The sequence below is a fragment of the Lonchura striata genome, chromosome 35, assembly GCF_050655825.1.
Source record: "Lonchura striata isolate lonStrDom1 chromosome 35, ASM5065582v1, whole genome shotgun sequence".
NCBI lineage: Eukaryota > Metazoa > Chordata > Aves > Passeriformes > Estrildidae > Lonchura > Lonchura striata.
The window spans coordinates 6,632,977-6,656,699 of record NC_140737.1 but is presented as its reverse complement, the minus strand read 5'-3'; the positions used below and the strand labels follow the sequence as shown (position 1 = coordinate 6,656,699).

At 50.1% G+C, this 23,723-nt stretch overlaps 2 protein-coding genes across 2 annotated transcripts in view; one reads left to right on the top strand and one right to left on the bottom strand.

Annotated features, from left to right (window-relative positions):
• LOC144246355 (uncharacterized) overlaps positions 1–23,723 on the bottom strand; it is a 374,059-nt gene that overhangs the window by 246,693 nt on the left and 103,643 nt on the right. The window lies entirely within an intron of this gene.
• On the top strand, positions 1,425–5,023 carry LOC146764324 (uncharacterized). The gene is given in 1 exon segment (XM_085565248.1): positions 1,425–5,023. A coding segment is annotated over 1 exon segment (1,806 nt). The 5' UTR covers positions 1,425–1,788; the 3' UTR covers positions 3,595–5,023.

Here is a 23,723-nt window from a genome sequence, read left to right as displayed (position 1 = left end):
CAGTCCAAAGAGAAGCAACAAGTGGCGCACCAACGTTGGGCTTTGCATTGGTCTGAGCGAGTGAGGCCCCAGCCGTTGTGGACAGTGCACTGGCTAGGAGCTTTTCCAGACGCTTTGCAGCGTCACCGCGAGCGACAGAGTGGCGAGCGGTGCGAATAAACCATCAGGCAGGCTGTCAGCTCCATGGGGAAAAGCTCTTGGATCACGCTGGTGGTGAGGCATTTGCCTCTCCATGCAGCCCACTGTGGAGACAGACGCCTATTTCTGTCAGGTGCGGTCTCCGCGAGTGCGGGCGTCACCTCCCAACACCCGGGAAACCGCCCGCGGATGCGGGAACCGTTGCTGCAGTTGGTGTCTAAAGGACGGTGGTGGGTGAGTCTCGGTACTGGGGGGCAGGGGCCCTGCCAGGAGACATTGGCTCTCGTGTGCCCGTGGGGGAACACACCAGCGCGCAGGCATGACGAGAGTTTCCGTCGTCGCTTTAGAACTTTGGGGTTTGTTGCAGTAACTGGTTGAGACTTGCTCTAAAGGCAGCGATGGGTGTTACGCTGACTACACAGCAGAAAGAGATTTATAAACAAGTTCAGGAACCCCTGCAGAGAGCAGGTGTCAAATTTCCTAAGAGCCTTGTGAAAGAGTTTGTCAGATGGTTATCAGTAAGTTTTCCGGAGGTAACAGAGCAAGTAGTGAGAGAAAGACGATTTTGGAAGCGTGTGGGTGCAGTGCTGACAAAGGCAGGAGATCCCTCAGTGAAAGAAGGTTTTATGAGAATGTTTTTGTTCATTTACAATGTTGTGAAAGAGAGTGCAGACACTCAGGGCGCCCGGGGAGAAGAAAAGGGCCCCGTCGCGTCCCCTGTGTCCCCCCGCACCCCCTGCGGTGAAAAAACTAACCGTGAAGATGTAGATTTAGTTTCTAACCCTTCTCCATCTCCTGCTTTCGCTCCCGCAGCTGAAAATCCATGCTTTGCACTCCCCACCCCAAACCCCCCCCCGTGCAGCCCCCACAAGATGGAGGCGGCCACGCGGTGTTCCCTGTGCTCCCTGTGCCAGCCCTCGCACCCCTCCCTTCACCCGTCCCCGATCCCAACGCCTCCTCCCTTGTGGCGATTCAGCCCCCGGCTCAACCCACATTCCAGCCCCCATTCCAGCCCGCAGTCCAGCCCTCAGCTCCTCCTCTCGCAGTTGCATCACCATCCCCTGGCCCCGCCCCACTCCACATGGCCCCGCCGGCTGCGGCCACTCCCACACAAGCCGGCCCCTCTCCCTCTCTCTCTCTCCCAGTCTCCCTGACAATGGCAGTGCCGAGACTGTCAGCACGAGGAACCGGGAAGCGGTCAGTGACACCGACCCTGCGTTCCTGGCCCCTGTGATCTATAATGCCAGGGGACAGAATGCCAAATGGGAGCCCCTTTCGTAGGATAGTATTAGGGAACTTTGCAAAACAAAGCGTGAGTTTGGGGAAAGAAGTGATTTTTTAAAGAGCATTTTAAAAGCTACTCTAAGCTTCAAAACATATGTCCCTGCTGACTTGAAACGTCTTTTCAGTTGCTTGCTCCCTCAGTCTGAGTTTAGATTGTGGGAAAGAACCTGGAAAAGGATTGCAGGACATCTCCTCCCAGAGATTTTGCAAAGTCCAAGCCATTCCACAGATATAGAGGATGAGGAAATCACTTTAGAACATCTAGTGGGTGAGGGTGATTGGAGCCAAGCTGAAAAGCAAGCCGCAGGCATCCCCAGAGCAGTGTTGGACCTGTCCAGGGATGCAGCAGAAAGTGCATTTTTTAACATGCCTTCTAAAGAACCTGTTGTTTCTTATACCGCTTTGAAGCAGTCTGTTGCAGAACCATTCATGGATTTTGTGGATCGAGTGCGAGCCTCTGTGGAAAAGAGGGTGCAAAATCCAGAGCTCCAAGACCAACTTACATTAGAACTTGTCACCGCAAATGCAAATGAAGCCTGTCAGCGAGTCATCCTGGCCCTTCCATCATCGCCTCCCCCCACACTCGATCAGCTCATCGAGGAGTGCACCAGGAAAGCTGTGCTGATGACAGAGGACTCAGTGATAAAGCCACGGGAAAGGGTGGTTGCTTCAGCAGCAGCAACCCCTTAGACTCCTGGGTCCGCAGGGCCTCCTCAACAAGGGGGGAAAGTGGGAGCGTGGGGAATCTTTTTCCTTTATACTGGCAGAGCAAATTGTATCTTTTTCAGAGTTAGTTCACTTTGTTGTATGATTTTATCTTTCTTTCAGACTAGCAGAATGTCAATTTCCACATTCCTGCTCATCGTTTGGTTCCAGGGAATGGCCATCTACCCTTCCACAGTGGATGCATGGATTGTTCCACAGCCCAAGAAAAATGTATGGGTCAGGCTAGCCCAAGCCTTGCAACAAGATCATATGTGTTTGTCCACTGCCTCAGCAGAAAATCCAATGTCCACATGTTTAATAGGGGTGCCAAGTAAGGAGGATGAGTTTCCAATTGATCTGGTCCATTTGCAAAACCAGGTGAACGAAAATAAAATACCTAAAGGTGCAGGACAAATTAAAGCACCAGTGCGAAACCCCCTCATTTTGTGGCAAGGATGGGTCTCACATTTGCCCACTGCCAAGGGAGAGCCCCAGGAATTAGAACTCCTAGGCTCTGCAAAAGCTGAATTTTGCATTCAATTTGATTTTTCCCCAACCAAAGAAGTAAAATTATATGAGCATGTCAAACAGTACAAGGTAGAATTCAGAGCAGGTCAATGGTGCACAGCTGTCTATAAGCTGAAATTTGCATCCACCACTGATTTCCGTCCACGCAAGCTGGACAAGGGAATGTTTCTTATCTGTGGGGACAGAGCATACCCAGGAATCCCCTCTCGTCTTATTGGAGGTCCAAGCACTTTTGGGCATCTGACCCTTGCTTCCCCCAACATGACCCAAATTCCAATTAGGCAAGCAAAAGGTGAGAAAAAAATTACTAAGCGGAGTGCGAGTCAATTTGATGAACATTGTGATGCAGAAATTTACCATTGGGCAAAATCCAAAAGAGTTGCCGTATCTGGGTTTTTACCATGGGTTGCGGCAGCCAAAGCATTGAGTGAATTAGGCAATCTAGAATGCTGGGTGACCAAGCAGGCAAATTTAACATCAGTGGCCCTGAGTGACCTCCTGGAAGATGAGGAAATAACCAGAAATGCTACCCTCCAAAATAGGGCAGCTATTGATTTCCTGCTGTTGGCACATGGTCATGGATGTAAAGAATTTGATGGGTTGTGTTGTTTTGATCTGTCATCTAAAGGTCAGAGTGTCCACTCGTCCATTCAGGAAATGAGAAGCCTCATTGGGAGTGTGAAGCAAGAAAATGAGGATTGGTTTAAAAATCTGTTCAAAGATTGGGATCTTTCTGGGTGGGAAGTGATTCTTTTAAAAGACATCCTTTACTTTCTAGTTGCATTGTTTTTAGTTCTGTTAGCATTCGGGATTCTGAAGCGAATCATCTCCAAGGTCATCACCTCGAAGCTGAAGGCTTCTGCACCAGTTTTCATCGCTGCTGCCGACACGGAAAGCGATTGGTGGGAAGACGACAAGCAGAAAGACACTGCAGTTTAAGAGCCACAGTTTTACTTTCTCCCAAGGCACTGTTCTTCTTAATAAGTAAAGAAGGGGGAATTGTAGCTATCATGCTGGCATGGTAGCATGGAGGAAGGTTTTGGAAAGGCCTTGGGAATGGTAAACTGAGGAAAAGGATACATTCATGTATGCCCCATTGTTTTAGAAAGGCTTTGGGAATGAGAAACTGAAGGAAAAGATAAATTTATGTATGCTCCACTGTCTTGGGAAAGTCCCGCTTCAGCATTCCTCTGTAAACCCCCTTCTCCCCACCCCTGAGCAGTTCCCATTGGACCTGGCCTCTGGGGTGGTTCTGATGTGCCTTAGCTGGACACTGCCTCTATTGTTTAGACCTTATCTCTTAATTTTGCTGCATAAAACTGTATCTGGGCAATAGCCCGGGGCCTTTGGTCCCTGCTACCGTTCAGGCAATATAATCTCTCTGGACAAGCATACCATTGGTTTCTCTTGGTCTCTTTATCTCGAATCCTAGTGGCAACTGAGGCAACGCCGCAGCTCGGGCCGTGCTAACCCAGACGCTGCCTGGTAAGCCCAGGGCAGCGGGACCGCGGAAAACCCCGGCCCTGGAGGGGACAGCTAGCAGGCGGGTCCCAGGGGGCCAGGGAGGGACGGGGGACAGCAGCGAGGAACCCTCAAAAGCAACAAGTGGCAGTCCAAAGAGAAGCAACAAGAAAACAGATTATCCAGAACCACACTTGATCTGTCTCCTCTCACTCCCTGCACTTGGAGAAGGTGCTGGATAAATGACGGAGGGCAAGTGTAGGAAATCAGGAGGAACTCTGATTTTACTCCCCGTGTGCTGCCATGCAGCCTCGGAAAGGAGAGGAGCTTTTGTGCACGGCTGAAGCGTGCGAGTCCTCCGGGAGTTCCACAACCATTCTGAAGCCTTGGACCCAGCTAGGGGTTTTTCCCTGATGCTGCTCAGTTTTGCTTCATTGTGCCCAAAATAAAAAAGATCACAGGAAACAAATTTAAACATGGTAAAAGACAAGAGCTACAGGTGACAAGACTCTGAAAATTTTTGATAGCCTAGCTTTTTCTTTTATTGAATCTTTTGTTAGTAGAGATGTTGCTAACTATTTGTTTATGACTTTTTACCCTCAGGGACCTCTAATTATGCCAGTTTAGTGTTTATGATTTTTTTCACACCACTGTACGACAGAATAGTTCAATCAAAAGCGGTTTTCTATCCCAAGGAGACCGAAACATTCATTTCTCTCTCCCAAGAAGACTAAAGCCTGTGGGTTTAGTGTCACATCCCACAGAGCTCGGGCCTGGAGCGCTGCTGCCGCGGCCGAGCGCAGCCCCGGGGCCGCTGTGCGGGTGCATTGGAAGGGCACGGACACAATGGCAGCGCCGTGTGTCTTTGTGCTCCAGGTTTGCGCTGCCCGTGCGGGCGGAGCGGGGCTGGCGGGAGCCGCGCTCCCCTCAGAGCCCCTGAGGGCGGCAGCGATGGCGGCGCCGCTCCCTCAGCGCCCGGCCCCGGCCCCGGCGGGCGGGGAGCCCTCGGCAGCGCCCGGCCGGCAGCAGGGAGCGAGCCCCGGCCCGGCCGTGCGGCCAATTCCTCGTGCCCTGGGCAGCGCAGCCCGCACGGCCAGGGCTCAGCACTGCGGGGCTGGGCTGCCGTGGGCCAGCGGGGCCAAAGCCTCGCAGGGCTCGGGGCACAGCAGGGCCCGCCAGGACACCGCTCCGGGGATGCTCCCGGCCAGCTCCTGCCCGAGCCCCCGGAACCCGGGCTGGCTCTGTGCGCTCCGGCAGCCACGACGGGACCGGCCAACAGCCGGGGACTGGGCTTTGCCCACGGCTGAACCTGCAGAGCTGCAAGCTCTGCCCTGCACGCTCTTACAGCCACGGCAGGGACCAGGCAAAGGAGGAAGGAAGAGCCTCTATGCCTTCAGCTTCCATGGAGAAGGTTTATTCGAGGTGCAGAGAGCGGGATAAAAAAGAGCCACTCATCCTCATTTGCAAGGGGTTTTGCTCAGATCCACATCAGGCGGTGGGCACAAACAGCGAAGCAACAGGGAATCCTCACGGCAGGAGTGAGAGGATTATATCAACACTGTGGGACCATCAGGATCGGGAAAGGCACAGGGGACAATGGGGCAACCTGGATTAGGAGATTTCCAAGTGGGGGTTTCAATCAGGGGTTGGCTAAGGGGCTGAGTGGCAGGGAACAGTCAGGAGAAAGTGGCAGAGTTGCCTGGACAGGCAGGGAAGGGACTGGGACAAAGGGAGGGGAATAACTTGAGCGAAGGCATAAAAGGGAGTGTACAACGTTGGGGAAAAAAAACGACTTGAGGAAAACGTGGCAGGATAACAGAATGAACCAGTTAACAATAACTTAATGAAATAAACATAAACTGCAACAGGTTCCTCTATGCTCCAGTGCCGTTGGGGTGCCGGGGCTGGCCCTTTAAAACACGGCACATGGTGTCATGGCCCTTTGTGATGTGGGCCATGATGGTGGCCGGAGACCCTTGTGACATCAGGGAGCCCCGCCCGGGCTGAGGGTCTCCAAGGGGCGCAGAGCCCTGGGGTGCCCAGTCCCAGGAGAGCCGCTCTCTGAGGAGGACGCAGCTCCCTGGCTCTGTCTGCGCCAGACGCCGACAGCGACAGCGGCCGACAGCGACAGACAGAGACAGCGACGAGGACAAAGCCAACTCCACCTCCCGGTCCCACAGCACCTTGCCCAGCTGGCTGGAAGCCACCAGTGAGCTGTGGTCAGGGGCAGTGGGCAGCTCAGTCCTGCCACTGTCACAGACTGAGGAGGAGGAGAGGCTCTTCGTGAAAATGGACCGTGAGCTTTCCCAGAGGGAAGATGTGGAAGAGACCCGCCAGAGAGGAGGTCCAGGAGACCAAGAAGTGTCCCAGCATGGAGCCTGGTGCAGCCAAGAGCTGTACCAAGGCCAGGTACGTGTGGGAGTTTGGGAAGTTTCCCAGTCCAGATGGGGGACACATCAAGAGCTCAATGAAGGGGAAGAAACCATCAGAGCTCAGGAGCTGTCCCAGTGGGAGGAGGACAGTGAGATGTATCAAGAGGGGTGGGAGAGGGAAGAACGTGTGACAACCCAAGAGATTTCCCAGTGGGGAATAGATGTGAGTGGGCAGCAGGAGATGGGATGGGGAGAAGATGAGAGGTGCCATGAGCTGTCCCTGCAGAGAGATCTGAGTGTCCCAGAGGATTCCCAAGGGGATGATGCCCAAGAGCATTCCCAGAGCGAAGGTGAGAGGTACCAGGACCTCTCAGCATGGGTACAAGGTGTACACTCCCACATGTCCCAATGGGAAGACAGGAGAGAGCTGGAATTGTCCCAAGTGAGAGACAGCAGTGTCAGGGAGCTGTGCCAAGGACCAGACGCTGCAGCCCAAGAGCTGCCCCAGTGGGACAATGTGAGTGAGCGAAAGCTGTCCCAAAGGGGGGAAGATGTGAGCAGGCAGGAGCTGTCCCAATGGGGACACAACATCAGCTCTGAGATCTGGGACAGACCCTTGTGCCCAGGGAGGGACGAGGAGCCTCAGCCTTGTCCCCCAGAGGGGCCCAGCTCTGCCAGCCCCGCGGACACAGAGGTGGCAGCAGAGGCAGTGCCTGCCCTGACCAGCGCCTCTCCTTCCCTGCAGAGTCCCACGGAGGCCGAGCCGGCAGCTGCTGCCCCGGCTGGAGCTGCTGAGGAGGACGAGGAGCCCTCTGAGCCTCTCTTGACCCAAGGGGAAGATTTGGGAAACCAAGAGCTGCTCCCTTGGGACGACGATGTCAGCTCCAGTTCTTTGGAGAACCCACTGGGCTCAGTGAAGGAGAAGAACACCCAGACTTGTTCCTCATCCAGTGACAAGGAGCTGTCCCAGGTCGAAGAGGCCATCGAGCTCCCTCCAGGGGACGGCAACACTGACCCAGAGCTGTCCTCAGTGGAAGAGGCAATTGAGGACATCCCATGGGACAGCACAAGTGACCAGGAGCTGTCCCCAGTGAAAGAGTCCATTGAGGGCATTCCAGAGGACAGCACAAGAGAGAAGGAGCTGTCCTCAGTGGAAGAGGACGTCGAGGTTGTTCCAGAGGACAGCAGAAATGAGCAAGAGCTGTCCTCCGTGGAAGAGGCCATCAACAACATTCCAGAGGACAGCACAAGAGACCAGGAGCTGTCCTTAGTGGAAGAGGCAAGTGATGATTTTGCATGGGACAGCACAAGTGACCCAGAGCTGTCCTCAGTGGAAGAGGCAATTGAAGATATTCCATGGGACAGCACAAGTGACCCAGAGCTGTCCTCCGTGGAAGAGGCCCTCAAGGATATTCCAGAGGACAGCACAAGCGACCAGGAGCTGTCCTCAGTGGACAAAACCATCAAGATTTTTCCAAAGGATGGTACAAGTGCCGAGGTGTGGGAACCCCAGCCTTGTTTTGGGGCCACATGTGGTGGTGAAATTCCTCCTCCAACCCGTGCTTCCAAAGAAAAACTCCGCAGGCTTAGCTGTTCGGTCTCAAGGCAGTTTATTGCTAGTTATCTAACAGATTATGTTCTTGGACTGCAGCTATTTGATCAGTGGCCTGGGTAGAGGCACACACACACCCTGACATCCTCTCTATCTGCTGTCTTCTTCGTCTCTCCCTCCGCCCAGGGTTGCTGCTATCTTTTATAAGATATATTACGTATAACATGTTTACAATTATTCCCCAATACCTACTACCTACGTTGCCAAGTGTTTTTCTACTCTAAACCAATCTATGAGTGCCAACATCACCAAGAACATGGAGGTAAGGAAGAAGAAGGAAGAAGGATGGGATCAGCCCACTTTCCTCCATCTTAGAACTTCTGACCCCCATGTACAAAGTGAAAACCCCCCTGTACATGTGCTAAAACCCCCCTGTACAATACTAAAAAAATTTCCCCTCTACTTCGTAACTACTTATACTATACTATCTAACCTTTTGTGATTGCTTGTTCCACCTCCAAAGTTGGTAATTCATTCCATGGCTCAAACTCAAAATCACAGTTGTTTTTCAGCTGTCTGCCAGGGTCTAGAATGCTTCTGACCAAGGTCTGGAACCTCTAAAAATGTCTGAGAGACATTTTGAGTTCCCACATCTCCCCTCCCTGTTTGAACCAGAAACACCTGCTTTGCCATGTTGTTCAAGGCTCTTTGAATGCACATGAAAATGCATGGCAGAACAAGTAGAACTACAAACCCTATAAGAATATATAACACTATTTAAAAAAGTTTTTCCACAATGGTGAAAGATTAAAAAAGCCAATGAAATCATTTCACCAGAATCTTGTAAGTTTCTTTTTTCTCAATTTGCTGATACTACTTTGCATTTGTTTCATATTTTCATGAATAGATTTTGAATGATCAAGCAAGTTCATGCAGCATGTCCCCTCAAATTTTTCACATCTGTGCCCATGTGACAGCAGCAAATAACCAACTGCCGCCTTGTTCTGAAGCACCGCTTGTCTTGCACTGCTGATATCTGTTAACATGTCACTCAGTGCAGATGAAATGGCACGATTATGTTTACTCAATCCAGCATGCTATGTGGTCCAATTGTGTCAAGGTCACCCCCAACGCTGTTTTTGGGGTGAGAAAATTGCAACTGCAATTCTCCGAGCCTTGTCCCAAATACAGACATCATTATCACAATTTGGCTATATTGTTCAAAGGACCTTTTCTCTTTCCTGTGTGTCTGCTCCTTTAAAGTTTTCAAATCAGGTGTTATCAATGAGAACTCCTCAATGCTGCATGGACTGCTTTTGACTTTTGCAGGGATAGCAGGCCAAATTCTGTCCCTGCAAATGAAAAAACATTCCCTTTGGTAAAGTGGCTGGGTGTTGAAGGGATAGTTTGCTCATCACTTTGGTGTGATTGCACCAGGCATTTCTATGAAAGAAGTGATTTGGAATGATATCTACTATCTGATTATCTATCTTTGCCACTCTCAATGGATTGAATTCGGTACCAAATCCCATTTTTGTCGATCCAAAAATTTGCCAACTTTGGAGGTTCAAAAATTGTTTCCCCAGTTCTGAATGGGTCAGGCAAATGCTGTCCAGACCCGCTGCCTTTGCCAAAATCTCCCACACCTTTTCCCTTGGTTGTCTCATGGGAAAGCCTGTCCCATTGCCCAAGGCAACAAGCAAAGGAATGAAGTACATGAACACTATCTGTCTGAACCCCATGTCCATGTCCCCAACCTCTGTGAGAAACCCCGCAATGCAGCAACATCCAAACAACACTTGATTCCCCAGAAAAACCCCAAGTCTCTGAGTTCCCAATCGTCGTCTAACGAGACGTCTGCAGTATTGCTGTCCATCTTTGTCTGCGTGCTTGCTTCTCTGTTTCTCTGGTCCATGTTCGCTGGCATCTGTACCCGATGAGGTTTCACGTGCCTTGCCGACACCCACTTCGATCCTCGTTCTATAGAAACACAAACAAAACCCTTGCCCCAAGTTATTAATGTAAATGAACTTTCAATTTGTCCTGACTCTGGGTTTTTGACAAAACTGAAGAATTTTCCCTTAGCACTGCTCGTGCACTGTTTGTAAAATGTCTGACAATTCACATACAAAACTTTGTTCAACTGCATGTGAGATGTTGCTCCTGTCTCCTCCTTTTCTGTTTATCCAAATGGATTTCAAGGTATGATATATTCTGTGGTTTCTCCTGTATGTCATGATCCAAAAATTGCTCCTGAAAATGTGTGAACTGAAACATAAATGTGAAAACATATCAACTGAAACACAAATGTTTTCAAGCTTCTCAAAAAATGCATATTTTGTGACATCAGTTTGCTACAGCTGAAGACTTTTTTCAAACCTCTCAAATTGGTCACTCCTGTAAATACAGGACGCTGTACAAACTGACACTCTGACAAGCGTTGATGATTTCCTTTGCCTGACCTTTAGAAAGCGAAAGGATTCCATCAATGTTTGTATACTTTTGTGAAAAAATGCATTGCTCAATTTTTCTTGCTCAAAAATGTCTGGCAGTGTTTGTGAGATGGACACTGTGAATCTGTCTACATGAACATTTACTTTTACTAAAAACCTCAGAAATGAAGAATGCATTCTGATGTGCATAACAAAATATTTATGTTCTCTGTCTATCAGGATTATTTTCATACATAATAGATACGAATATAAAACTTCATTGTCCGTATGTTTTAAAAGTGATTCCTCTAATTGTTTGGCCACATTTGCAATATACACTGAATCTGTGATCAGATTGATGGCTTCTGAAATAACTGAAAAACCCTGACTATTACTACTAATTTTACAATTTGTGGTGAGTCTTTTACCATTTTTTACATCTGATTCCCATTTCTCTATTTTTGGAATTTTCCATGTGATTTGTGAGTTTTCCTTGAACTATCAGTAAACACTGTCATCTTTTCTATTAATTCTTAACTTATTTTTGATTTTCCTCTAAAACTTATTTTTGCATTTAACGTATTGTGAGCTAAAAAATGAACTGTGCAAACTTCTGGGTATTCTAACAGCGTGATTGAAAAATCTGGTGACTTTGGATTGTCCACTCAAAATATTTTTTCTTTCTTTAAATGTAAATGAATGATTAGGAAATCTCTGCCTGACATTGTCAGCAATCCAGTGTTTGCCTTAACAATGATCTGAGCCATTATCTCTATAAGAACACTTTTTGAGGGCCTGTAAGATAAAAACAAAGATCTATTTTAAACTTTATGAAAACATTACCACGATCCTTGCTCAAAGTTATTAACTTGACTGATTTTTTCAATTTGATCCGTCCAGTGTCTGGCACTCTCCTCATATTTTCCTCGACAATCAGTGAAATCAAATCTACAAAAGAACAATCTCAAAAGATTAAAATATACAAAATTTTCATTACTTATTCCAGCCTTATTTCAGGCACTTCTTCACTTCTTTTCTCTCTTTACACCTTTTTTCTTTTTTCTCTCTTTCTCTTCTTCTCTTTTGAAACAAGAAGGTTAAAATATAAAACATAATATAGAACAAGACAAAATACCTCAATAATAAAATGCAGAAAACTTATCAAAATCAATAACAATTCAAAAGAGTTCAAAAGAAAGACTCTAAATAACATATATAAAATTGAACAAAGCATAATTATCAGAAACATTGTGCCAGTGGTTCAGAGTCTGCAAACAGCTGAAACACTTGTTTCCAGTGAAAATTGGCATTCCCTTCCCGGGCAGGGCTGACAAGTTTCACCACAAAGCTGTGTCAGCTGTCAAATTTGTAGGATCGAATTGATGGATCAAAATGATCTATACAACATTCATTTTTGTGCAAAAACCTCTGAATTTTGCTGGCAAACTCATCCGTCCAAGTTAAAATCAGGGCCTGGCCAAAACCCAAACTTTAAATTGGAGTGATGCTCTTTATCATACTATCTTGAACAAAGCTTATACTAACATTACATATATGATACCTAAAACATAACAACTTATTATAACATTTTCATATGAAATAAACACTCAAAGTTCAAACTGATAAATTGATCAAATGATACGAGGATTCATTCTTCTTGAAACTCCTTTGAAGGAAACAGATGTTTTTTCAATTGAAAGAAACCATAAAATAAACATTAACAAAACATTGTCAGAATGCTTCAGGCATCTGTCTCTGAGATCTTCTGAAAAACATTCAAGAATGTTAAAAAATAGAAATGCAATGATTCCACTCACAAGAAATATAAAAACAAACCAGAGAGTTCACCTAGAAAAATGCACAACATAGTTAAAGTCCAAAATGAAACTTCAGAATGACATGTAACCTGGATGAGATTACAAAAACAACAATAAAACATACGAAAATTCGCTATGAAAGAACAAAGCACAGAGCTTCACCTGATAACATGATAAAATTTCTTAACAATAACATTTATAAAACACTTAAATAGTTAAACGCAAAAGAAAGAATTTGGAAACAAACACTCTTTGTATCATTACACAAAGAAATAACAAAATAAACAAGTGATCATTAAACAATGAAATCGATCTCAGAAAAACTCAGAATAGATTTCTTCAAGACTCTTATACATTGATAAACTTACAATAAAACAGAAAAGACTAAAATAAAACCAAAAATCCGATAGACTGTTTTCCCTTTAACTTAATATTCATTATCATCTCATAAACTCTTTCAGTCAAAACCTTATTATTCTTAAAGAAAAACAACTAAACTTTGTTAATTAAACAAACTTAACCTTTGAAAAACTTAAAATAATTTTTTTTTAATTAAACACTACTTAAACTTAACATATAAAATATTGGTAAAAAAATCCCTAAATTATATTAACTTTATGAAACCTATATATATATATATTAAATTAACAATATATAAATTCATTATCAATTAAACACTTATAAACTTAACTTTTTCAGGGCCCAAACTAAGATAAACTTAAAGTGATATACTCTAATTAAACAATACTTAAACTTAAATTAAACTATATATAAAATTCAATTCTATTATTAATAAAATGCTAAAATACAACTTAACTTAAACCTTAACATAATAAATTACTAAAGTTTCATGCTATTCAATTCTCTATCTCAATTCTCATTATACTATCTCTTTTTCACATTATGTTCTATAAACAATATCATTTCACCACACCGGATGGGTGCATGTGCTGATCAATTCTGTCACCTAACTAAAAAATCTGGGGTTAGCATTTAGAAACATTGGAGAAGTTTGAAGAAGGTCCTTATAATTTCAAGTGGCGACTTAGCTGTATCTTATTTTTTGGGTGAATGTTGGAATTCCAGCTCATCATTGCTGTGGGACATTTGGTGTAATAGATGTGATTGCAAAAAGTTATTTACTTTGACTGCTGTGGTTTCTGGGCTGTGCCGTGTATTTGTTGTTAATGTTTTGATGTGCACTGCAGTGGAAAAAGCCTCAGCATCTGTCACACCGCAGCTCTGCTGTGGAGAGGCAGCGACCAAGGAAATCCCTGCCTTGGCTCTGCCCAGTCCCCGCTTGCACGAGCCCGAGCGGAGCGCAGGGGAGCAGTTCTGGCACAGTCACACCCCGCTTCTGCCCGCATTGGGGTGACTGTGTCTCTCTCCTGCTCTCAGCCCCCGCACACGCCCCGTGTCGGCTGCGCTGGACCCATTCCTGCAATCTGTCCCTCTCTGGCACTTCTGCGTTCGCTTTAACTTCTGCAAACGCAGAGTGCATCCTGGATTCACCCGTCTCTGTCTGTGTCGCCATGGGAACGAGAGAAGGAACAGCAGCCCCGACTGCACCCCGCCGCGCCGACCCCGGCCACGGCCGTGGGCTCGGGAATGTCCCCTCTCACGCCCAACTGAACCTGGCACCGTTCCAGTCCCGCTCGGGTCGTCCCGCCCGGCCCCGGTGTCTGTCCCTGCTCAGCGTGGTTCGGTGCTCTGCTGACGTCATCAGCGCGCGACCGCCGCTCCCCGCCGCCGCCGCGCCCCGCGCCGCGTCCCGCGCTCGGGATTCCCCCCCCCCGCGGTCACCGCGCACTCTGTGGGCACTCGGCTGGCTGGCGGCCGCCGCCGCCGCTGACGCTGTCAGTGCCCGTGCCGCGCTCGAGATGCGAGAGACCCCGCGCCATGGTTCCATGCACTCCGCTCTCCAATATGTACTTCCGACAATTGATTTACATTCGCAAACCCCGTACTAATCCCTGATAAACTTTCAGTCTAACATTTCTTCTAACAACCGATTCATGTGTAACTGATTTTTGATGCAATAACTATTCTGTTCTGGCCGTGTCTGAAACTCACAGGGGTTGCTGTGGGTTTGTGCTGGCTGTTGCCATGGGAACCGCGACGGACCATGCCCTGAGTCATCCTGGCCACGCCCCGTCCCTGCCTGTGTCACCCCGGGGGTGAGGACGCTCCTGCTCTGGTCCCGGCCGTGCTTTCGCCTCGCTCCGGCTCGCAGCGCCCGGTTCAGAGCCACTGCCATCCCCCCCCCAGGCTGACGCAATCACACTCTCTGTTCCCATTCCGGTCCCGATGTTTCCCATTTCGCTTTGCCCCTCTCCTGACTGTCCCAGCACCCACAGCCCGCGCGCACCGGCCCCGCCCCGCCTGCGCCTGTCCCACGCGTTCCAGATGCGAGAAATTCCTTGCACCCGTGGCTGTCAGGCTTTGCTCAACCTTCACGCGCGTGCCCGCCGCCTGAGCTGCAGCAAGGGACGCCTCTCGCTGTCCCTCTGCTATTTCCTCAGCGGGTCTGGCTGCCGCGATCCGGGAGCTGCCCCCCGCCTCTTGGGTGGCCGCTCTTGCGGCTTCATGAATTCTCGACACCAAACGCGCCACGGGACGCTCGGGACGCCTGGCCACTGCACCCGCGCCCCCGCCGCCCCGTGTCTGCGCTGTTCCCGCTGCCCCAACTCTCGCCTGCACCGCGGGCTGTTTTGAACTCCCAGCCCGAGCAGCCACGAGAGATTTCTCCTCTCCCCTCCTCTTCCCTCTCTGCTCTGCACTCCCTCTGCACCCTCCCCCACCGGAGACGCCGCCGCCGCCGCTGCCCCTCTCGCCGCGGGTTTGGACTCGAGCAGTGCTGGTCCCTTCCCCCACCGGGGGCTGCGGCTGTGCTTGGCTTATCTCTCTGTCTGGGGGATTTGCATTGGAGGAGCTCAGGGATTGAGGTTTGAGGGAAACTGAGGAACAGTGGGAACCCGGACACACAGGGCATGATGACAGACCATCCCCTGATTGTCCATGGAAGGCAGTCCTGCTTTCCCTGGATCTGTGGTGAGGAAAACTGCCCCGAGCTGCTGGCTGGGCGATCTTTCCCCTTTGTGCTCCCATAGAAACCCCAGCTGTCCGGCTGGACGTGCTGTGCTGTAGAGCTGGCTATAATATTGTCCTTGTTAAAAACAAAAGTTTTGCAGCAGTCTTATATTTTTTTGTCCTTTTGTGGCTCAGTAATAAAGTTACTTATTGATCTTTTGCCAAAAATTCAATCCCAAGAAAAATATATATCTGTGTGCGAGTGACTACACCGCACCTATGATAACAAAGCTTTCATTTCATTTGGGCTGTCTCTACCTGATGGGTAGAAGTTTCGCCCTATAGGGCTAAAAAAAAGTCTTTGGTGTGTCCTTGGGAAAAATTCCTTCCCTCCCCATGTTCTTAATTCCGACCATTCTCACCAAAAGCTGAGTCAGCATGAAGTCAGTCCGGAGATGGCACTGTCCATTGTCCAGCAGGTCACAGGCGAGGAATCCCAGGCGCGCTTCTGGTTTCTCTCCTCCTGGCTGTCCTCCAGACGAAATGCCTTGGTGAAGGTCAAGTTCTTATCTTGAGCTTTCCGCTCCCTCTCTTCTTGAAAATGCGGAGAGTGTGTACTGCTCTTCTTTTTTTTTTTTTCTTTCTTTTTCTGCCGATGAAGGTTGGAGGTTGTTTGATGTTTCTTTTTCTTCTTTTTGTTGATGCCCGACCAGGGACGCCAGATGTGGGAACCCCAGCCTTGTTTTGGGGCCACATGTGGTGGTGAAATTCCTCCTCCAACCCGTGCTTCCAAAGAAAAACTCCGCAGGCTTAGCTGTTCGGTCTCAAGGCAGTTTATTGCTAGTTATCTAACAGATTATGTTCTTGGACTGCAGCTATTTGATCAGTGGCCTGGGTAGAGGCACACACACACCCTGACATCCTCTCTATCTGCTGTCTTCTTCGTCTCTCCCTCCGCCCAGGGTTGCTGCTATCTTTTATAAGATATATTACGTATAACATGTTTACAATTATTCCCCAATACCTACTACCTACGTTGCCAAGTGTTTTTCTACTCTAAACCAATCTATGAGTGCCAACATCACCAAGAACATGGAGGTAAGGAAGAAGAAGGAAGAAGGATGGGATCAGCCCACTTTCCTCCATCTTAGAACTTCTGACCCCCATGTACAAAGTGAAAACCCCCCTGTACATGTGCTAAAACCCCCCTGTACAATACTAAAAAAATTTCCCCTCTACTTCGTAACTACTTATACTATACTATCTAACCTTTTGTGATTGCTTGTTCCACCTCCAAAGTTGGTAATTCATTCCATGGCTCAAACTCAAAATCACAGTTGTTTTTCAGCTGTCTGCCAGGGTCTAGAATGCTTCTGACCAAGGTCTGGAACCTCTAAAAATGTCTGAGAGACATTTTGAGTTCCCACACCGAGGAGTTGTCCCCAGTGGAAGAGGCCATTGAGAACATTCCAGAGGACAGCACAAGTGATCAGGAGCTGTCCTCAGTGGAAGAGGCCATCGAGGTTGCTCCAGAAGAGAGCACAAGTGATCAGGAGCTGTCCTCAGTGGAAGAAGACATCGAGGTTGGTCCAGAAGAGAGCACAAGTGACCAGGAGCTGTCGTCAGTGGAAAAGGACATCGAGAACAATCCAGAGGACAGTGAGAGTGACCAGGAGCTGTCCTCAGTGGAAGAAGACATAGAGAACATTCCAGAGGACAGTATGAGTGACCAGGAACTGTCCTCAGTGGAAGAAGACATCGAGAACATTCCAGAGGACAGTGAGAGTGACCAGGAGCTGTCCTCAGTGGAAGAAGACATCGAGAACATTCCCGAGGACAGTATGAGTGACCAGGAGCTGTCCCCAGTGGAAGAGGACATTGAGGTCTCTGAAGGGGACAGCACAAGAGAGGAGAAGCTGTCCCCTGCAGTACAGGACATCATGGTCTCTTCAGGGTACAGTCTGATTGCTGAGGGGCAGTCCAAAGTGGAATTGGCCAGCAAGCTTAGTCCCGAGGACAGCACAGCTCTTCCCCCAGAGGGGCCCAGCTCTGCCAGCCCCGTGGGCACAGAGGTGGCAGCAGAGGCAGCCCCTGCCCTGCCCAGCGCCTCCCCTGCCCCAGGCAGTCCCAGGGAGGCCGAGCCGGGAGCTGCTGCCCTGTCCGGAGCTGCTGAGGAGGCAGAAGTGTGGTCAGGGCTGGCAGTGCAGGAGAGGATGGACGGCTCCGATGAGGAAAACAAAAGTTGGCAATTCTTGCATGACCTGGAGCCTTTCCTGCTTGGAGACCCTGAGCTGTCCCAGGAAGCGTCCTACAGTGAAGAATGCACGGAGGATGATCTGCCCCACGGGGAAGTCACGAGTTACCACCAACACTTTGACTGGGAAAAATATTTGGACCAAGACCTGTCCCAGGGAGAAGTCAGCAGCTCCCAAGACCCCTCGGACTGGGAAGAATGCATTGAGCAAGTGCTGTCCGGAGGAGATGTCGTCAGCTATGCAGAAATTTCAGACTGGGAAGAATACGTTGGCCAAAACGTTTCCAGAGGGAATGGCAGCAGACCCTCAGGACTCTCCAACTGGGAAAATGACAGCAACACGGGGCTCGTGCAGGAGAACTGGCCCAAGCATGTGATCTTGGCCAAGCCCTTGTACCCAGAGGACGACGAGTGGGACGATGTGAGCCTCCTGGAGCTGCCCCCAGAACAGGAGAAAGAAAAGAATGTGGACAAATGGAAAGTTTGTGTGTCAGAGGGGCTCGCAGTGCCCGTCCCTTGGGAGGCCTGGGCTGAGTGCCCGGCACAGGAGCCGTGCAGCCGAGGGCCGGCGCCTGCCCCGCACAGCCCCCCCAGCCCCCGGCCTGCCCGGCTGGGAGCCCAGGCCCTCCGCGGGCAGCCGGCTGCCCCCAGGAAACGTCCCTCCCGCTTCAGGCGGGCGCTGCGGGTGCTGCGGGGGCTGTTCCGCTGTCCCTGCCTCAGGCCACGCTCTGAAGACTGAAAGAGACACAGAGAAAGGTGAAGAAGATGAGGAGAAGGAAGGTGAAGAACAGGAGGAAGATGAAGATGACTTCTCCTGCCAGTCCCGCTCCTCTGTGTCGGAGCAGCAGCTGTCCGGTTCGGCTCGAGGGGCTCAGAGATTGCTGCTGCAGCTCCTCCAAGCCAGGGAAGAGAAAAGCCTTTGGATGGGCCAAGCAAGCCAAGCAAAACCCAACCAGGCAGAGCCACGAAGGCCTGGGCAGTGGGGCTTGGAAAATGCCCACCCAAAGAGCCCAAAGCTCCCCCATCCCTGCCCCGCACACACCCGGCCCCGGGCTGGAAGGTGCAGCAACCATTTCTGGGGCACAAAGCAGAGGCTCCTGGAACGGACTCTGAGCACAAACCGCTCCAGGACAATGGCAAAGACGACAAAGACAAAGATGAAGACAAAGACACAGAAAAAGAGGACAAAGACGACATAGAAGATGAAGAAGATGAAGACTGTGAAGAAGATGAAGACAATGAAGAAGGTGAAGACAAATAGGATGAAGAAGATGAAGACAGCAAAGAGGAAGAAGACAAAGATGAAGACTAAAAAGACAAGACATAGAATGATTATTTAAGAATAGATAGAAGAAGTATAGTAATAAGAATTTAGAAATACTTAGAAGAGTACTAGGAATAGGAATTTCAATATATGCAGAAGAAAAAGTATAGGAATAGGAATAAGAATTTCAAAATATGTCGAAGAAGAATAGGAATAGGAATAAGAATATAAAAATACATAGAAGTAGCAAAGAAGAAGAAGAATAGAAAAGAGTAGGAAAAGAACCATAAGAAGAATAAGAATAGAAAAGTGAAGAGAAAATTGAAGGAATAAGGAAAACTAGCAATTAATTTATTTTTATTACATATTGTATATTTCTATAACAGTTATGGAATAAAAACATTACTCTACATTATGTTGTAATCACAATGTGGTCGAGAACAGATCAAAGCAGACTGAAGCTTAAGAACAAGGGAAAAACTTTATTAAGCTACTACTATTATGCTACTATAAAATAAAAAAAGAAAGGAAAAAAAAAATACGCACAAAATTTAAAATGAAGACATTTTCAAACATTCAGAATCTTACCACCTAACTTGAACAAAGTACAGTGAGACATAACATGGACCATAATCGGTTCCCACTCTCTAGATAATTAATAAAAAGAGAGAGTTCTCCTGGGAATTCTGCTTTTAACACCTCTCTGTTCACAGAGGCGTGTCCACCTTCAAGTGGTCAGTATCCAAACTGACCTCTTCTTTCCAATAAAATTCTTTTTCCTCATCAAACCACGACAGGATCTCAATCAGGGAGTGGCCCAGGGGCTGAGTGGCAGGGAACATTCAGGAAAAAGTGGCAGGGTTGCCTGGACAGGCAGGGAAGGGACTGGGACAAAGGGAGGGGAATAATTGAGGGACACCTTTAAAGGGAGTGTGCAACATAGGGAAAAAAAACAACTAGGTAAAACCATGGGAAGTCAAAAAAATGTACCACTTAACAATAACTTAATGAAATAAACATAAACTGCAACAGGTTCCTGTCTGCTCCAGTGCTGTTGGGGTGCCGGGGGTGGCCCTTTGTGACACGGCACATGGTGTCACGGCCCTTTGTGATGTGGGACGTGGTGGTGGCCAGAGACCCTTGTGACATCAGGGAGCCCCGCCCGGGCTGAGGGTCTCCAAGGGGCGCAGAGCCCTGGGGTGCCCAGTCCCAGGAGAGCCGCTCTCTGAGGAGGACACAGCTCCCTGTCTCTGCGCCAGACGCCGACAGCGACAGCGGCCGACAGCGACAGACAGAGACAGCGACGAGGACAAAGCCAACTCCACCTCCCGGTCCCAAAGCACCTTGCCCAGCTGGCTGGAAGCCACCAGTGAGCCGTGGTCAGGGGCAGTGGGCAGCTCAGTCCTGCCACTGTCACAGCCTGAGGAGGAGGAGAGGCTCTTCGTGAAAATGGACCGAGAGCTTTCCCGGAGAGAAGATGTGGAAGAGACCTGCAGGAGAGAAGTTCCAGGAGCCCAAGAAATGTCCCGGTGGGGAGCCTGGAGCAGCCAAGAGCTGTACCAAGGCCAGGTACGTGTGGGAGTTTGGGAAGTTTCCCAGTCCAGAGGGGGGACACACCAAGCGCTCAATGAAGGGGAAGAAACCATCAGAGCTCAGGAGCTGTCCCAGTGGGAGGAGGACAGTGAGATGTACCAAGAGGGGTGGGAGAGGGAAGAATGTGTGACAACCCAAGAGATTTCCCAGTGGAAAATAAATGTGAGTGGGCGGTAGGAGATGGGATGGGGAGAAGACGAGAGGTGCCACGAGCTGTCCCTGCAGAGAGATCTGAGTGTCCCAGAGGATTCCCAAGGGGATGATGCCCAAGAGCATTCCCAGAGGGAAGGTGAGAGGTACCAAGACCTCTCAGCATGGGGACAAGGTGTACACTCCCACATGTCCCAATGGGAAGACAGGAGAGAGCTGGAATTGTCCCAAGTGGGAGACAGCAGTGTCAGGGAGCTGTGCCAAGGACCAGACGCTGCAGCCCAAGAGCTGCCCCAGTGGGATGATGTGAGTGAGCGAAAGCTGTCCCAAAGGGGGGAAGATGTGAGCAGGCAGGAGCTGTCCCAATGGGGACACAACATCAGCTCTGAGATCTGGGACAGACCCTTGTGCCCAGTGAGGGACGAGGAGCCTCAGCCTTGTCCCCCAGAGGGGCCCAGCTCTGCCAGCCCCGCGGACACAGAGGTGGCAGCAGAGGCAGTGCCTGCCCTGACCAGCGCCTCTCCTTCCCTGCAGAGTCCCACGGAGGCCGAGCCGGCAGCTGCTGCCCCGGCTGGAGCTGCTGAGGAGGACGAGGAGCCCTCTGAGCCTCTCCTGTCCCAAGGGGAAGATTTGGGAAACCAAGAGCTGCTCCCTTGGGAGGACGATGTCAGCTCCAGTTCTTTGGAGAACCCACTGGGCTCAGTGAAGGAGGAGAAGAACACCCAGACTTGTTCCTCATCCAGTGACGAGGAGCTGTCCCAGGTCGAAGAGGCCATCGAGCTCCCTCCAGGGGACAGCAACACTGACCCAGAGCTGTCCTCAGTGGAAGAGGCAATTGAGGACATCCCATGGGACAGCACAAGTGACCAGGAGCTGTCCCCAGTGAAAGAGTCCCTTGAGGGCATTCCAGAGGACAGCACAAGAGAGAAGGAGCTGTCCTCAGTGGAAGAGGACGTCGAGGTTGTTCCAGAGGACAGCAGAAATGAGCAAGAGCTGTCCTCCGTGGAAGAGGCCATCAACAACATTCCAGAGGACAGCACAAGAGACAAGGAGCTGTCCTTAGTGGAAGAGGCAAGTGATGATTTTGCATGGGACAGCACAAGTGACCCAGAGCTGTCCTCTGTGGAAGAGGCAATTGAAGATATTCCATGGGACAGCACAAGTGACCCAGAGCTGTCCTCCGTGGAAGAGGCCCTCGAGAACATTCCAGAGGACAGCACAAGCGACCAGGAGCTGTCCTCAGGGGAAAAAACCATCAAGATTTTTCCAAAGGATGGTACAAGTGCCGAGGAGTTGTCCCCAGTGGAAGAGGCCATTGAGAACATTCCAGAGGACAGCACAAGTGATCAGGAGCTGTCCTCTGTGGAAGAGGCCATCGAGGTTGCTCCAGAGGATGGCACAAGTGACCAGGAGCTGTCCTCAGTGGAAGAAGACATCGAGGTTGCTCCAGAAGAGAGCACAAGTGACCAGGAGCTGTCCTCAGTGGAAGAAGACATAGAGAACATTCCAGAGGACAGCATGAGTGACCAGAAGTTGTCCTCAGTGGAAGAAGACATCGAGAACATTCCAGAGGACAGTGAGAGTGACCAGGAGCTGTCCTCAGTGGAAGAAGACATCGAGAACATTCCCGAGGACAGTGAGAGTGACCAGGAGCTGTCCTCAGTTGAAGAAGACATCGAGAACATTCCCGAGGACAGTATGAGTGACCAGGAGCTGTCCCCAGTGGAAGAGGACATTGAGGTCTCTGAAGGGGACAGCACGAGAGAGGAGAAGCTGTCCCCTGCAGGAGAGGACATCATGCTCTCTTCAGGGTACAGTCTGATTGCTGAGGGGCAGTCCAAAGTGGAATTGGCCAGCAAGCTTAGTCCCGAGGACAGCACAGCTCTTCCCCCAGAGGGGCCCAGCTCTGCCAGCCCCGTGGGCACAGAGGTGGCAGCAGAGGCAGCCCCTGCCCTGCCCAGCGCCTCCCCTGCCCCAGGCAGTCCCAGGGAGGCCGAGCCGGGAGCTGCTGCCCCGTCCGGAGCTGCTGAGGAGGCAGCAGTGTGGTCAGAGCTGGCAGTGCAGGAGAGGATGGACGGCTCCGATGAGGAAAACAAAAGTTGGCAATTCTTGCATGACCTGGAGCCTTTCCTGCTTGGAGACCCTGAGCTGTCCCAGGAAGCGTCCTACAGTGAAGAATGCACGGAGGATGATCTGCCCCACGGGGAAGTCACGAGTTACCACCAACATTTTGACTGGGAAAAATATTTGGACCAAGACCTGTCCCAGGGAGAAGTCAGCAGCTCCCAAGACCCCTCGGACTGGGAAGAATGCATTGAGCAAGTGCTGTCCGGAGGAGATGTCGTCAGCTATGCAGAAATTTCAGACTGGGAAGAATACGTTGGCCAAAACGTTTCCAGAGGGAATGGCAGCAGACCCTCAGGACTCTCCAACTGGGAAAATGACAGCAACACGGGGCTCATGCAGGAGAACTGGCCCAAGCATGTGATCTTGGCCAAGCCCTTGTACCCAGAGGATGACGAGTGGGACAATGTGAGCCTCCTGGAGCTGCCCCCAGAACAGGACAAAGAAAAGAATGTGGACAAGTGGAAAGTTTTTGTGTCAGAGGGGCTCGCAGTGCCCGTCCCTCGGGAGGCCTGGGCTGAGTGCCCGGCACAGGAGCCGTGCAGCCGAGGGCCGGCGCCTGCCCCGCACAGCCCCCCCAGCCCCCGGCCTGCCCGGCTGGGAGCCCAGGCCCTCCGCGGGCAGACGGCTGCCCCCAGGAAACGTCCCTCCCGCTTCAGGCGGGCGCTGCGGGGGCTGTTCCGCTGTCCCTGCCTCAGGCCACGCTCTGAGGACTGAAAGAGACACAGAGAAAAGTGAAGAAGATGAGGGGAAGGAAGGTAAAGAACAGGAAGAAGATGAAGATGACTTCTCCTGCCAGTCCCGCTCCTCTGTGTCGGAGCAGCGGCTGTCCGGTTCGGCTCGAGGGGCTCAGAGATTGCTGCTGCAGCTCCTCCAAGCCAGGGAAGAGAAAAGCCTTTGGATGGGCCAAGCAAGCCAAGCAAAACCCAACCAGGCAGAGCCACGAAGGCCTGGGCAGTGGGGCTTGGAAAATGCCCACCCAAAGAGCCCAAAGCTCCCCCATCCCTGCCCCGCACACA